The sequence below is a fragment of the Triticum dicoccoides genome, chromosome 4B (genome assembly GCF_002162155.2).
Source record: "Triticum dicoccoides isolate Atlit2015 ecotype Zavitan chromosome 4B, WEW_v2.0, whole genome shotgun sequence".
NCBI lineage: Eukaryota > Viridiplantae > Streptophyta > Magnoliopsida > Poales > Poaceae > Triticum > Triticum dicoccoides.
Window position 1 is genome coordinate 483,504,066 of NC_041387.1, and position 15,145 is coordinate 483,519,210.

Sequence of the window (15,145 nt, forward strand, 5' to 3'; positions counted from 1 at the left end):
ACGCGCACGAGCGAAGCCCCTGCGGTTGACCGGAGGAAGAAGAATGAGTCGGGGTTTGAGATGCAGATCGTACGGACTCGACTCATTGGATTGGACGGCTGGGAATCAACCGGCCAAAACTTTTGGCTGGCATGCCGGCTCTGAGTACTGGCCATGTCGATTTCAGGATGAATCATGGCTGCAAATTGATCGGTAATGTGAATGACTGTTTCAAATGAAACTCGTCACAATTGCAGTCTTGAGATTCGTGCTAACCCAATAACAAGGTGTTAATGGCAACAAAAATCAACTCGTTGGCCAGAGGCACATGACCGCATTCCGCCAAATGACCCCCCGAGTTGCGCTATAGCCAACCAATGGGAGCAACCCAGGGAGAATCATTGACGAAACAACACGTAGCCAAAGGGATAACCAAAACGGGCGAGCCTCACGGCGTTAACGAATAGCCAATCCCCCTCAAATGCCTCATCTGATTAGTGATTGCCTCCTCGTCTGATGTTAAAAGCTGCTGGCACACCTTAGAGCCTGGGCTCCTCTGCTCACCTTAACTCAGCCCTCACCACCACCATGATCTCCCCGTGCCCCACTCTCTCCTTCCACTCCTCTGGCTTCTTCTCCCGCTCCGCCTCCTTCTCCCGTCCGGCCTCATTCTCCCCGAGGCCCATGTCGCCGCCTGCCTTGCCGGCCGCCCAGGCACCGCCGCCGGTGCTCTCGGCCCAATTCGCCCACCCCGCCACCTTATCCCGCTCCGCCTTCTTCTCCACATCTGACGTCGCTGTGCTGGTCCGCGACGCCTCCTCCTGCTTCTACGAGGTGCTAGGCCTGGACGCCGGTGCGAGCGACGGGGAGATCAAGGCCGCGTACCACTGTCTAGCTCGCGCTGTCCACCCGAACGTGTCCCTGCACCCTGCCACATCCGCCGACGACTTTATACGGGTGCACGCCGCCTATAGCATGCTCTCCAACCCCAGCAAGCGCAACGACTATGACCGCCGCATGATCATGATCCCCTCTGCCGTCGGCTGCCGCAGCGGCCCGAACCTCGCCCGCTCGCCATCGTTCACCGGGTGCCGCCGCCGCACCTGGGAGACCGACCAGTGCTGGTGATAAACTGCCTGCCTTCCGCCCCGAGTAACGCGTCATGCAGGCCCCTTTCGTCTTGGTGGAAAGGGAGCTGGCGATCCCTGACGTTTTCGGCTGGAGTGGCCTCGATCGGCTTCTGTAAAGCAGCAGCAGTGATCGATCGCTTGCGTTTAGTTAGCAGCAGCGGCGAAGGAATCGCTCGGGTTCATTCAGCAGCAGTAGAGAATGAATTGCTCGGGTTCAGTTAACAGCTAAGGGATCGATCACTCTGGTTTAGTAACGTAGCTAGTGTGATCGCTCGGGTTCATTTAGAGCTAATGCCTCGCACACACACATGTACGAGAGAGAAACGCGCACACCTTAGTGCATCGCTCGGCCCCGACCACCCACCCGTAACCGGGAACTCCCTGATAATTTCCTCACCGTCACTTCTACCATTATTTTTCCATCATGGACGACCCAAAGAATGTCATGCAGGTGCGTCTCTGGCCCACCCAGGACGAAATGCCTATTTTTTGTCATGATTTTTTGTCATATAAGTAGGAGCCCACCACATCTACGATGATACCTGTTTTTGTCACAATTATCGTTATAGAAGTGTCATATGCATGACAGGAAAAAAATTCGTTCGGGCCAAAATGTCACAGATGTGTCTTTTTTTGTAGTGTTCATGCACTCAACAAAAATTAACATGCTTATAAGAAGAAGAAAATCATGACTAGTGTGATCATCATTAGTATTTTGGATATTCAGAGAATTCATACTAATAACACTATAAGCATGCTGACCATTCAAAGATTGTATGCCAAACATTTTATTGAATTCTTTTTCTAACAATTGAGCACAATTTTTTTATCCATCATTTTCAAGAAAGACATTATAAATATGAATAATATGAGGCAATCTCAATTCCATTTTTTATTTTATTTTATAAACCGAACTAGCGATAAAACAAGAAACTAAAAGATTCAATTGCAAGATCTAAAGATATACCTTCAAGCACTCACCTCCCTGACAATGGTGCCAAAAAAGAGCTTGATGTATATTACACAACTTATTCTTGTAGACTCGTGTTGGTCCTCCAAGCACAGAGTTTTGTAAGACAGTAGCAATTTTCCCTCAAGTGGACGACCTAAGATTTATCATCCGTGGGAGGCGTAGGATGAAGATGGCCTCTCTCAAACAACCCTACAATCAAATACAAGAAATCTCTTGTGTCCCTAACACACCAAATATAATGGTAAATTGTATAGGTGCACTAGTTTGGCGAAGATATGGCGATACAAGTTATGGATAGTAGATATAGGGTTTTGTAATATGAAAATATAAAAACAACAAGGTAGCAAGTGACAAAAGTGAGCACAAATGGTATGTCGGATTGTGGGATCCGCAAACACTTGAGAGGTTCGAACTCTGGGGTGCGTGCGGAGATCTCAACCTACCCAGCCTGCCTACTCGTGATCCTCCTAGGCCTAGCGCGCCAAGCTCAAAGAGACAAAGAGACACAACCATTTATCCTAGTTCGGGCCACCTTGCGGTGTAAGACCCTACTCCAACGTTTTGGTGGATTACCTCGAAGGGCTGAGGATGAACTAGTACAGAGGACGAACGAGCCTCGGGAGGTGAGGTGTTCTTGAGCTGGTGTGGTGTGTGCTAGTCCTACTTGTCTTGGTTTCATCCCGTCCCCCTTCTATGGGGGTGTCTAGTCCTATTTATAGTGGCCTTGGTCCTCTTCCCAAATATGAGCGGGAAGGGATCCCATAACGGCCGGATTTGGAAGGGGACAAGTAGTACAACCTATCCTGACAAAAGTAGTCTTCGCCTGTGAAAAGCCTCTGGTCGGGACGCTGCGGTGGGCTCGTCGATAACCTCCGTCCTGCCATCCTGGCAGTCTTGGTCTCGTTGCACCGAAATGGAAACCTTTGGCTGATTCCTCAGGACTCCGCGCCTGTGGATTGCCTCCCTTGCACCGAAGGGGAAACCTGCGCTCTACGCCCGCCTGGAGCCCGCCTGGGCTTGGTCGTCATGGCCCACGTCACCCGAGCCTCGTGAGGTGACCTTGCATAGAACTCTCCGCCCCTCAGGAGCCAGCCTGAGGAGGCCGATTCCCTCGGGGGTCTTGACGTTGCCCACCTCGCGAGGGTCTTGCAGTGTTGATGTTGAAGTAGGGCCATACCAGGCCGTCGATGGAGCCACATGGTGGGCCGCAGGCAGGCAGGGCCGGATACCCCCAAATCCAGGATGCCAACAGTAGCCCCCCCCAAGGCATGCTCGTACTTGGCTTCCAAGCAAAGCCAAAGGGTAAGTGCGGAGCGCCGCGGGCCCGAACCGCTTGTGGCCTTGATGACACATGGCGATTGATGGGACGTGGGTGACTCCGCTTCCCCACGCTACCTCGGCAACTATTTCCATCTGACAAAAGGGTTACCGCCTGCTGCCAGGCTTTCATTGCCTCCTCTTCGTCTTGCTCTAGATCCCCTTCTCTCAGCGGCGAAAGAACTCACCAGATCTGCCGATCCCCCCCCCAATCACCTACTCAATGGCTGCTGGGAAGACCACGACTTCTGCCTCGGCTGCCAGCCCCGCCTGGTACGAGCCAGTTCTACTGCCGCCCTGCGTGGCCGGGGAGAAGCTCCAGACTGCGCTCCTCCTGACGGCGAGCGATGACAATGACTGGAAGGAGATGGTGCTTCGGGTTGCTACAGCTGCGCCGGAGCCCGCGAATAGTACTTTCTTCCCCTTCTTCATGCACATCGTCTACTCGGGGCTGGTGCCCCCATTCTCCCGCTTCTCCTTCGCCGTTCTCCACCACTATGGCCTTCACGCGCTCCACATCCACGCCAACTCCATCCTCCTCCTGTCCATTTTCGCCTTCTACTGTGAGGCGTTCGTGGGGGTGATACCCTCTGTTGCCCTCCTCCACCATTTCTTCTTCCTTCGCATGACTGGCGACAATCAGGTTGGGTGCATCGGCTTCGTCGCGGCACGGGGTGGTAACGCAATCTCCCGCATCGGGAAGAAGGTGGAGGATGCTATGGAGAGGTGGGTTCTGATGGATGCCAAGTGCCTCCAGAGCTCGTTGGAGCTGCCGACCACATTCCCCATCTCCAAGAAGGGGTGGCATTCTGAGAAGATCATCGACCCTTTCCTGACGCAGTTAGTGAAGAAGATGGAGAAGGACCTGAAGAGTGAGAAGCTGACGGGGGCCATGTTCATCAAGGAGTTCTTGAGGCAACGCATAGCGCCGCTCCAAGACCACTCCCGCCCCCTGTGGAAGCTTGGTGGTCTTGATGACAAGATCCGTCTGCCACAAGACGCCCTTCCCGAGGAGGAGCTGAGCAAGGTGTTGCTCTACTTGATGGGGAAGGACCCGAGCGATCCTTCGGAAGATTGGCTTCCACTGTACTGCTGGGATGGCGGCGAGGAGGTTTCCGCTGCTATGCCGGTCTTTGACGAGTTTGGGCTTGTGCGGTCGGGGCCTTCCCCACCGCCTACTGCTTTGGTGCACCTGTCCTCTGATGATCAATCCTTCGAAGACACCAAGGACGGGGTTGTGGAAGAATCCTCTACCCCACGGCAGAAGGAGCTTCTCCGTGACTTCCCTGACGATGATGATGATGAGCCCCTAGTGGTGGAGGTGCCGCGCCCTGCTGGAGTCACCACGAGATCCGGGCATGCTCTTCGAAGCAGCCTGAGCGGGCGGCCATGAAGAAAGGCAGGACCATGCTGATTCCTTCGGGCGGCATTCTGCCTTCCCGGCGATGTCCCGGGCAGCTCCAACCGCGAGCTCTCCCGCTCCCAAGAGCTCAGCACCAGCTGCTCCACCTCAGTGCTCGCTACTGAGCATGAAGAGGAGCTATGCTTTTGCCGGACAGTAAGTCTTTTCCTTAACCTTGTTTGTTGATTCTTAAAGCGATGCTTAGTGCCTTCATCTTTCATTAACCAGTAGCCGTCGAAGAAACAGAAGGAGGGCACGGAGGTTGCCGTGGCCGCAGGCGCTGAAGTGGCCGCCGTGACCCTGGCGAAGGAGAATGCTGCGGCCCCCGCAGTTCCAGTGGTGACATCGTCTCCCACGGCTGTGGAAGCCCGTCCTCAGGTGGTGCCGGCGCCTCCGGCGGTGCTGACCCCGCCAGCGCCTACCTCTGTTGTGGCTGTTGAGGTCGACCAGCCTCCGGAGCCCTCTGTCCTCCCTGAGGCTGAGGTTTCTTCTGTCTTGGCGCTGAGGGCGTCTCCTCCCTTGCCCAACGTGTGGCCTAGTCGTGCCGCTCCTGCCACCTCTAGGGCCCTGGAGGAGGCAAGGGCGGCGCTGGACTTCATCCAGGGTGAACTTCAGGGCCCGGATTGTCGCTCTGCACGGGGACGCCTGGGGCTGATTTATGGTTGGCTCCTGGATGACGCGGCTGTTCGCGTGGCCTAGAGCTCTGTGGAGGAAGCTCAGAAGGTTCTTGGGGTGGCTGCCATGGCGCGAGACCTGGCACGGAAGGAAGCCATATAAGCTGAGAGTCGGTGTCGCGTGGTGGAGGCTGAACTAAAGACCCTTCAGGATCAGGAGGCCGCCCAGGCTAGCCAGCTCCAGGAGCATGAGGAGAAGCTGAAGGCCCGGGAAGCTGCCGTCGCTGATTGAGGCGCCGAGCTGAAGAAGGCAGCCTTGGAGCAGGTTGCAGAGCACGACCGCCTGACAAAGCTAAAGGAGGAGGCAGAGGCGGCCCAAGCGGCCCTTGCCGAGGCCAAGAAGGTGGCCGCTATGGAGCACAGCACCCTCACCTCCCTCGAGGCACGTTTCCACAAGGCCTAGAAGTCGCTCTTTGGAGACGGTTCCTCGAAGAAGGCGGTGGTGACGACCCCGAGGGAGAGCCCTGCTGCTCTGTTTCCTAAAGTCTTGGCGGTGCTTGAAGATGCTGTCAACGAGTTTGCCTCCTTGGTGGAAAGCGAGGCGCGCTCACTTTCTTCCTCGGCTCTGATGTGCGTCTTCAGCCATCTTTATCTACAGGATGCCGGCTTCGACCTCTCCTCCTTCCTTACTCCGGTGGACTCCGACTCCCAAGATGCTTCTGCCGCCGCCATGAAGAGCTCCGTGGACGCCATGCTGAGTAAGTTCCTGGTCGTTGGTCCTACGACCAAAGTCGATGGAACGGGCGACGCGCCTGGCGACGAGGCTCTGCTGGCGGGCAGAGGTGACACCCAAGTCTGAAGAGGTGGCCCGGTGATTCTGCTTTTCCCTGTCTGTCTGGTATCATGCAACATGCCTCGGGGAGGCGTTTAAAACTATTTGCTTGGAACAATATGTTTTGTAATAATTAGATTATGCTCCCTCAACTTTTTCGTTTGCTTTGTTGTTCTGCGTCGGCAGAGCCCGACCCCGCGCATACCTCAGCTGTCGTTGGGTCGTCCGGATCGCCAGGACAAGCCCAAGGGGTGAGGGGCCACTTGACCAGTTAGGCTCCTGAGACGCGATGCTTAGGAGTCCTCCTTGACGTGTGAACAGCTTAGGAAAAGGTGCAGGGGCAAGCCTTGGTGTTCTGTGTTGGCAGGGCCCGGCCCCGCGCATGCCTCAGCCGCTGTCGGGTCGTCCGGATCGCCAGGACAAGCCCAAGGGGTGAGGGGCTATGCGGCCAGTTAAGCTCCTGAGACGCGATGCTCAAGAGTCCCCCTTGACGTACGAACGACTTGAAAAGAAGGGTGAAAAGACGGGTGAAACCCAGCCCCCTTGATGGAGTCCTGGATAAGGGGGTATCCGGACAGCCGGACTATATACTTTGGCCGGACTGTTGGACTATGAAGGTACAAGATAGAAGACTTCGTCCCATGTCCGGATGGGACTCTCCTTGGCGTGGAAGGCAAGCTTGGCAATCCATGTGTATATCTCCTCCTTTGTAAACCGACTCTGTGTAACCCTAGCCCCCTCCGGTGTCTATATAAACCGGAGGGTTTAGTCCGTAGGACTTACGATCATCGACAATCATACCATAGGCTAGCTTCTAGGGTTTAGCCTCACTGATCTCGTGGTAGATCAACTCTTGTAATACTCATATCATCAAGATCAATCAAGCAGGAAGTAGGGTATTACCTCCATCGAGAGGGCCCGAACCTGGGTAAAACATCGTGTTCCCAGTCTCCTGTTACCATTAGCCTTAGATGCACAGTTCGGGATCCCCTACCCGAGATCCGCCGGTTTTGACACCGACATTGGTACTTTCATTGAGAGTTCCTCTGTGTCGTCACTGCAAGGTTAGATGGCTTCTCCAACCTTCAACCACGCTGTCCTGGGCGAGACTTTTCTCCCCAAACAGATCTTCGTGTTCGGCAGCTTCGCACTGCGTGCCAATTCGCTTGGCCATCTGGATCAGATTGATAGCTACGCCCCTGGCCACAAAGTCAGGTTTGGAAACCTAAACTACACTGCCAACATCCGCGGAGACTTGATCTTCGACGGATTCGGGCCCGTATCAGGAGCGCCGAACAATCACGACGAGCATGACCTAAATCTACAATCGGACAGTATTCGGAACATCGCACCTGCCACCGCTCCGGACTTTGTTCTAGAGCAGGGCGTGCCTTACAAGGACGGGTGGATGGACCCCGCCCCGAAGGCCTCATCCTCATCGGCGTTGGAGCCGAACACAGACTCCTCTCCTCAGGAAACCTGTACCTCAAATCCCCGGACTCATCTCCGATAGTGTGTTCCGGACCGCGCGTGTCCGTGCCCATCAAATCTAATTGGGCTCCAGTCATGGAGTTCGCCGCCGCGGATATCTTTCAGCACTCACCCTTCAGAGACGTGTTGAATTCATTAAGGTCTCTTTCTTTGTCAGGAGACTCCTGGCCAAACTATGTCCAGCTCGAGTGGGAAGCTGGCAATGAAGAAATTTGTTACCCACCCACCACCCACTTAATAGCCACGGTCAATGACTTAACCGACGTGCTTAACTTCGATTCCGAAGACATCGACGATATGGACAACGATGCGGGAGAAGAACAGGAACCACCACCCACATGGCGTTGGACTGCCACCTCTTCATATGATATATACACGGTGGATACTCCCAAAGAAACCAACGGCGATGAGGAAATGGGAGATAACCCCTCGGGGAAGAAAGCAAAACATGGGTGTCATCGACGCTGCTCCAAGCCTCGCCACAACAATACCGGCACTGGAGGAGAAAATCCAGATGGTGCCGAAGAGGAATATGTTCCTGATCAACCTACCTTCGAGCAAGCCGACCAAGATCTGCTCACAGACAGACGGATTAAGGACCGGGCAGCCAAAGAAAACAGACTCGAGCACCGAACAAAATATTACCCAAAGCGCAAGCTACTACCTCAATTCGAAGAGGGCACCAAATATCAAACACAGGCCTACACCCTGCCGACAACACACTGCGGCAAGGGGCTGCGCACAAAACCAACGTTACATACCAAACAGCAACATAGAAAGTACCCCGGACACATCAACGGACAGAAACAGAGTCTACAAACCTTGGTGCAACAAATATAAGCGTCCCAGGACAAAGAATGGCGCCCGAGGAACGTGATCAACACAGGAGCCCGTAATCCTCAAACCGTTGAGAGGGAGAAGAGACTTCAACATCCCAATCTGGGCCCCTCCAGCTTGAACCGCATACTTGACCGACCATGTCAAATCCATGGTACCCCAGGAGTAGCAGCCAATCATACAAATAGGGAATCTTGGGTCTTTAAACAAATCGGCAGGCCGGCACCGGAAGGAGCGTGAAGAAGCCCGGATTATCAAGTCTAGGGACCAATAACTCGAGGATCAGACTCACCAAATAACTCATTATAGAGTATCATAAATAGGCGTGACGGCCGTCCAGGCCCCGCCAGCCCGGAGCTTGTCTCCGGGTAGCCAAAAGTGTCAAACCAACTTTCGGTCTAACACTCGTCGGTAGGAGCTACTTAGCACCGTCGGGATACACTGCGACTCGACGCATCAACACCCAAGACCCACGTGACGAAGTCACAAATGCGGTCAAGACCGAGATTCGCCTCGGCACCGAAGAATATTTGGCTACTTTTATCACTGAAGCAGCGAGTCACGGTTTCTTCAATCGAACCTAAATTCGATAGCCGAACTCCCGGACACCGACAAGGGAGTCTGAACTACTTCAGGATACCCCAACCTAATCATAGATCATACAGACCCTTCAACATAAGCTGGATGGATCACATCCACGGCTCAGCCACTGCTCACACACGCCTCTTAAGCACTATTTGCAGGTCCACCCTCATGCACAACCAGACTGGCGGCTTGAAATCAGCTCGGACGCATACAGGGGGGATGTCGACCCCACCTGCACACAATCCGGATATTCCTCCAGACCAGCGCACCGCCAACCACCGCCCTGCCCCAATAGGTTCTGCTGTCATGCCTCTCTTTTATAACATGCACCGTACCCATACACATAGGTGTATACTTAAATACAGCATGTGGAGTCATTTAACGCTTATCTGCTATTTTTAACGACATTTTGTATAACGGCATCGGAACATCTTTTTATGCCTTCAAACGTCAGGGGCTTCCTCGCACCCGTACTACAGCGTCTAAAGTCCGAACACCTTCTCGGTCGTTCGGCACCGCGAACTTATAGCACTATATGCATCAGCTCCGAATCATATCTTGGGTCATTGGTTGGGTTTGCCTGGCTCCCATGTTTTGGTACCTTACGTTCCGCAATATCGGCTAAGGTAGCGCTGGGAGAACTACTGCGATTGGGTCCCGGTTCTGCCGGACGAACACCTCAGTAGAGAAAGCCGAAAACCAACTGTCATGATAACGCAAGAGTTGGTCAGCTGTTCGAGAGGTTGTCAAATCTTTAAGGATTTATTCCGCATAATGCCATAATAAAATGTAGCGTGCGAAGGATCAGTCCACCGATCAGGCGCTATTAGAGCCCCCCGTGCGGTCTTCCGAACACCAGGGGCTGTGCCGCCCATACTCGAAATCCTATGGCTAAGTGAGAGTAATAAAGACTTATAGTCCGATTGCCTGGTTCGCTGTGCTGAACACCTCCTTCATGGACCCAAGAATGGGATAAAGAGTGTTCAGGTGTATCCCGAACACCCCCGTAGTTCCTACACGGGGGCAGAAGCCAATGACTGGCCAACTCTCAAGACTAACATATTAAAACAGCCACGCAGGAATAAAATTTACACATAACAGGCACCTACATATATGTGACTCTGTTTTGCCTTACAAAGCATAGCACAGTTGCTTTCAGGGAAAATAATGTCTTTCATACATTCCTCGGCCACGAGGCGGGCGCCCTTTAGGACGCCATCATAATATAGTTCAGGCTTGCGGTGCTCCTTCCCCTCTGGCGGCCCCTCGGTCATCAGCTTCTCAGCATCAAGCTTCCCCCAGTGCACTTTTGCATGGTCAAATGCCATCTGTGCCCCTTCTATGCAAACAGGTCACTTAATGACGTCCAGCCAAGGGCAGGCCCTCCCAATCCGCTTCACGAGCGTAAAGAAACTGCTCGGTATGGGCTCGGCGGGCCACAGACGGATAACCAAATACTTCATGGCTAGTTTGGCCGCCTGATGCAGTTCGATCAGCTGTTTGAGCTGGTCGACAAATGGAACCGGATAATTCAGCGCCAAATATTACGACCAGAAGAGCCTTTCCACAGTCTCCTTCTCGGCTCGGAAGAATTGGGCAGCATCAGATATGCTGCGCGGCAAAGCCGCAAATGCCCTTGAAAAAATTAAGATTCACTGGGTCACCATGAATCTTCCCCGCGAAAGCGTAAGGCGCTTTGAAGAAAAATATAAAACCCCTATCGACCGCAATCTTCCATGCCTCTTGAATATCCTTCAGCGCACCCTGGGATTCCTCCCGAACCTCATTCGCGGTCCAGACAGCTTGGGAGAGTTCGGATTCTTTCAATTGTAAACTCAGCTCCAAACTCTCGTTTCTCCCTACGGCCTCCTGAAGCTCTCGTTCAGCTTCCACGACCCTCACCTCGTGTTTCTCACGGAGAGCCTGCTCAGCGGCCGCTTTCTTTTTGGCCAAGGTAACAACCTTCTTGAGCGCCTCAATTTAGACATTTGCCCCTGGAATGCGCGATATATATACTTTAAGATAGTCACAACTACTTACTTGTGCTAAAGCTTACTAAAAGTTTTCAAACACACCTTGTTGGTTTCCAGCTGCTTCTTCACTCGGCCGAGTTCCTCCTCGGCCCGCACCAGGCTCTACTTGAGTCCGGACACCTCCGCAGCATGGGAGGAGGCAGTCGCCGCAGAAATTTGATTCATAAAATATATACGTCATTGGCTAGGTCTCCTACGGACGGGAAGATGATCCCCTGTCTGGTTCCTGTCCTCTCCGGACAGTGTATCAGGGGCTACTATATGTACTATGATAGTCTTCTATACATACCTCCAAGCCTTTTATAAGGCTGACGTAGGGTTCATTTAGTCCCCTCTCGGCAGCCTGAATCTTTTCTATCACCATGACCATAAGGGCGCGGTGTTCATCAATAATGGACGCACTCTCCAGTGTTATCGATAGGCCGCCTAATGCCTTCGGTTGGACGAAGGCCGTAGGCGGAGAAGGATCGCCCCCTCCAGTCAAGAGGGGCTGCCTGCCTGATCTCGGAGCCTTAAGGGCCTCCGGGACTGTGTCCGGCTGCGGGCCGGATCCACGACCGCCCCCACCGTTGACATTCATGGGAACCGCCGCTCCCGCGCGTCCAGCCTCCGAGGTACGCCCCCCTGGCTCAGGTCCCTTTTGGACGACACCTCGGTGTCACAGCCATGCTCTTGGGAAGGGCCTTGGGAGGTGTTTCACTCTCCAGGGCATCAGAACCTAACGAGTCCTCCGATGAGGCCTGTCGGGCCGAACACCTAGCCGGACTGTAAAAAGCATGGTGCGGATCAAAATAATACATTCTAGTGAATTCTGGATGCATGAATACGTTCGGGTTTCGTGCACTTACGATTGTACCAGGGGCTGGGCCCTGGGATCCTCCTCCGGGCTGCTGTCGGTAGCCGTGGTGGACGCCTCGGGGACGGATGTTCTTCCCCTCTTAGGTGAATCTGCCTCTAAGGATGAGGAGGCTGTCCTTTTCTTCCTCCCCCTTGTAGGGGACTCGGGCTCTTCTTCCTCCTCATCCTCTTCCTCCTCTTCATCCCCTTCCTCCTCCTCGTTCTCTTCGGAGGATGGAGGGTCACTGGAGTCTTCGGACTTCATGTCCGAAGTGCTGCGATGACAGAGACCTCTCCTGGTCTCCTTGGCCTTCTCTTTGGCCTTCCTCTTCGGCGCCTTATAAGGCGATGGGACCAACATCTTTGTCAGAAGAAGTCCCGCCGGTTCTTCCGGCAGCGGGGCCGAACAATGAATCCGCTCCGCCACCTTCATCCATTCCTAAGGGCAATCGTGGAAAGACATGTTAAAAACAACTCCCGCGGGACGTATCAATCAAACATACGAATAACCAAGATATGATGACGACTTACCGGACTGGCGGGGTGGGACAATTGATGCCCGCGGTCTACGGCCGAGTCCGGCCATGGTTTGCCGGACTTAAAGAGTACCTTCCAGATGTCCTTGTGTGAGGAGCCGAAAAGCTCCCGCAGGGTCTGGTGCTCGGCCGGGTCGTACTCCCACAAGTTACAGCCTCTGTGCTGACAAGGAAGGATCGGGCGGACCAGCATCACCTGGACCACGTCAACAAGCCTGATGGCCTTGTCTTCCATGCCTTTGACGCGCACCTGGATCACTGACAATTCATCGGACGACGACCAGTTCACGCCCTTCTTGGGCCAGGACGTGAGCCGCAAAGGGGCTCCATATAGAAACTCAGGAGCAGCGGCCCACTTTTTGCCGCGCCGCTCAGTGATATAGAACCACTATTGCTGCCACTCCTTGACAGAGTCATTGAAAGTACCCATCGGCCATGTGACCTTGGGCATCCGGCTCACCATGGCACCTCCGCACTCGGCGTGTTCTCGACTCACCACTTTGGGCTTCACGTTGAAGATCTTGAGCCATAGCCCGAAGTGCGGCTAGATAAGGAGAAAGGCCTCGCACACAACAATAAATGTTGAGATGTTGAGGAAAGAATTGGGGGATAGATTGTGGAAATCAATCTCGTAGTAATACATGATGCCGCGAACAAAAGGGTGGAGGAGAAACCCAAGCCCGCGGATGAAATGGGGAAGGAAAACGACTCTCTCGTGGGGCTCCGGAGTGGGGACAATCTGTCCCGCCGTTGGAGGACGGTGGCTGATTTTCTTGGCCAGATATCCGGCCGCCCACAGCTTTTTAATATCCTTCTCCTGGACAGAGGAGGCCATCCACTTGCCTCCTGCTCCGGATCTGGACATTTTCAGAGGACCTTTTTTCGGTGGGGAGGATAAATGCTTGGGTGCTAGGGCTCAGACAAAAGGAAAGGGGCGAGCAGAAGCAGAAGAAGGCGTGGGTAGAAAGGAGGAGGCTTTTCCCCTTTATAAAGGCGATAAAACTTTACGCCTCCCCGCTTGCCTAATGGAGCCTGCTCGTTCCCCACCTACCATAATTGATGGTACGGTTAGGCTACCCACGCCCGTATTGAAGAGGATCTCGCGATAAGGGGACACGATCTCTACTTTGACAAGACGTGCCAAAGAAACCGCCTCGCAATGTGTGCGGAAGCAGGTTGTGGAAAACGGTTCGAATAAAAACTGGACCATGGCGTGATGTCACTTTTCGAAGAATTATCAGTAGATTAGATTCGTGGATTATTATTATTCTCTCTGCGGAGGTATATGGAATGTTATCTTGCAGAGCCAGACATGGTCCTTGTGTTCGGAATTAATTTTGGAGTATTTGGAGATGGAAACCGCCTCGCAATGCCGAAGACAATCTACGCGTTGGACTCATCGTCATTGAAGCCAGGTTCAGGGGCTACTGAAGGAGTCTTGGATAAGGGGTTATCCGGACAGCCGGACAATATACTTTGGCCGGACTGTTGGACTATGAAGATACAAGATAGAAGACTTCGTCCCATGTCCGGATGGGACTCTCCTTGGCGTGGAAGGCAAGCTTGGCGATCCATGTGTATATCTCCCCCTCTGTAAACCGACTCTGTGTAACCCTAGCCCCCTCCGGTTTCTATATAAACCGGAGGGTTTAGTCCGTAGGACTTACGATCATCGACAATCATACCATAGGCTAGCTTCTAGGGTTTAGCCTCTCTGATCTCGTGGTAGATCAACTCTTGTAATACTCATATCATCAAGATCAATCAAGCAGGAAGTAGGGTATTACCTCCATCGAGAGGGCCCGAACCTGGGTAAAACATCGTGTTCCCAGTCTCCTGTTACCATTAGCCTTAGACGCACAGTTCGGGATCCCCTACCCGAGATCCGCCGGTTTTGACACCGACACCCCTCACGCTACCCTCCCGAGGGAGAGCAGCATGGTGACGCTGGTCACTGAGCCAGGAGGCTCCCTGAGGTTAATGCGACCGCGAGGCCACCCCCAGTTGTTTATCACCAGCACGGAGCATAGCGCTTCCGCTCTTGCACGGGCATAGCCGCTCCTCGGCACGACGGCCAGCGCGGAGCATGGTACTTCCACTGGTGCGTGGGAGGGGGCTCCCTCTAAGGAGAGCCCACGGGGCGTGTACAACACCGCCCTAACACGTGGCTTGCACGGCAGGGCTGGAGGAGTTGTGTATGGGCACCCACGAGCCAGCACGGGACTCACGAGGCCTTACCTCAAGGCGGGTTGCACCTGGTCTTGATGGGGATGCTTGAGTTAGTCCTGCGAGATGGTTAGGCAGCCTGTGCTGAATGAGTCTCCTGAGGTTATTGCATGAGAAGGCCAGACACCAATGACCCCAGGAGGTGACGTGAACGGGACCGACCCGCCAGACAGAGCTCAGCCATTGGGTTTATCGACACTGCCGGGACGGACCCGAGCACAGACGTCGTGCCCAGTCTTCTCATGCAAAGATCCTGAAGAAAAACAACCGGCGCGCGGTTCCTGTGGCCACAGGGGCACCAGGTCGCGCGCCCTTGCTCATCCGCCCACAATTAGCTCATGCGAGAACAAGGC

At 53.9% G+C, this 15,145-nt stretch overlaps 1 protein-coding gene across 1 annotated transcript; it reads left to right on the top strand.

Moving 5' to 3' along the window:
• The first annotated feature begins 567 nt into the window (after positions 1 to 567).
• LOC119294912 (chaperone protein dnaJ 11, chloroplastic-like) lies at positions 568 to 1,107 on the top strand. The gene has a single exon (XM_037573204.1). The coding sequence runs from the start codon at positions 568 to 570 to the stop codon at positions 1,105 to 1,107; it is 540 nt and encodes a 179-aa protein (XP_037429101.1).
• The last annotated feature ends 14,038 nt before the right edge of the window (positions 1,108 to 15,145 follow it).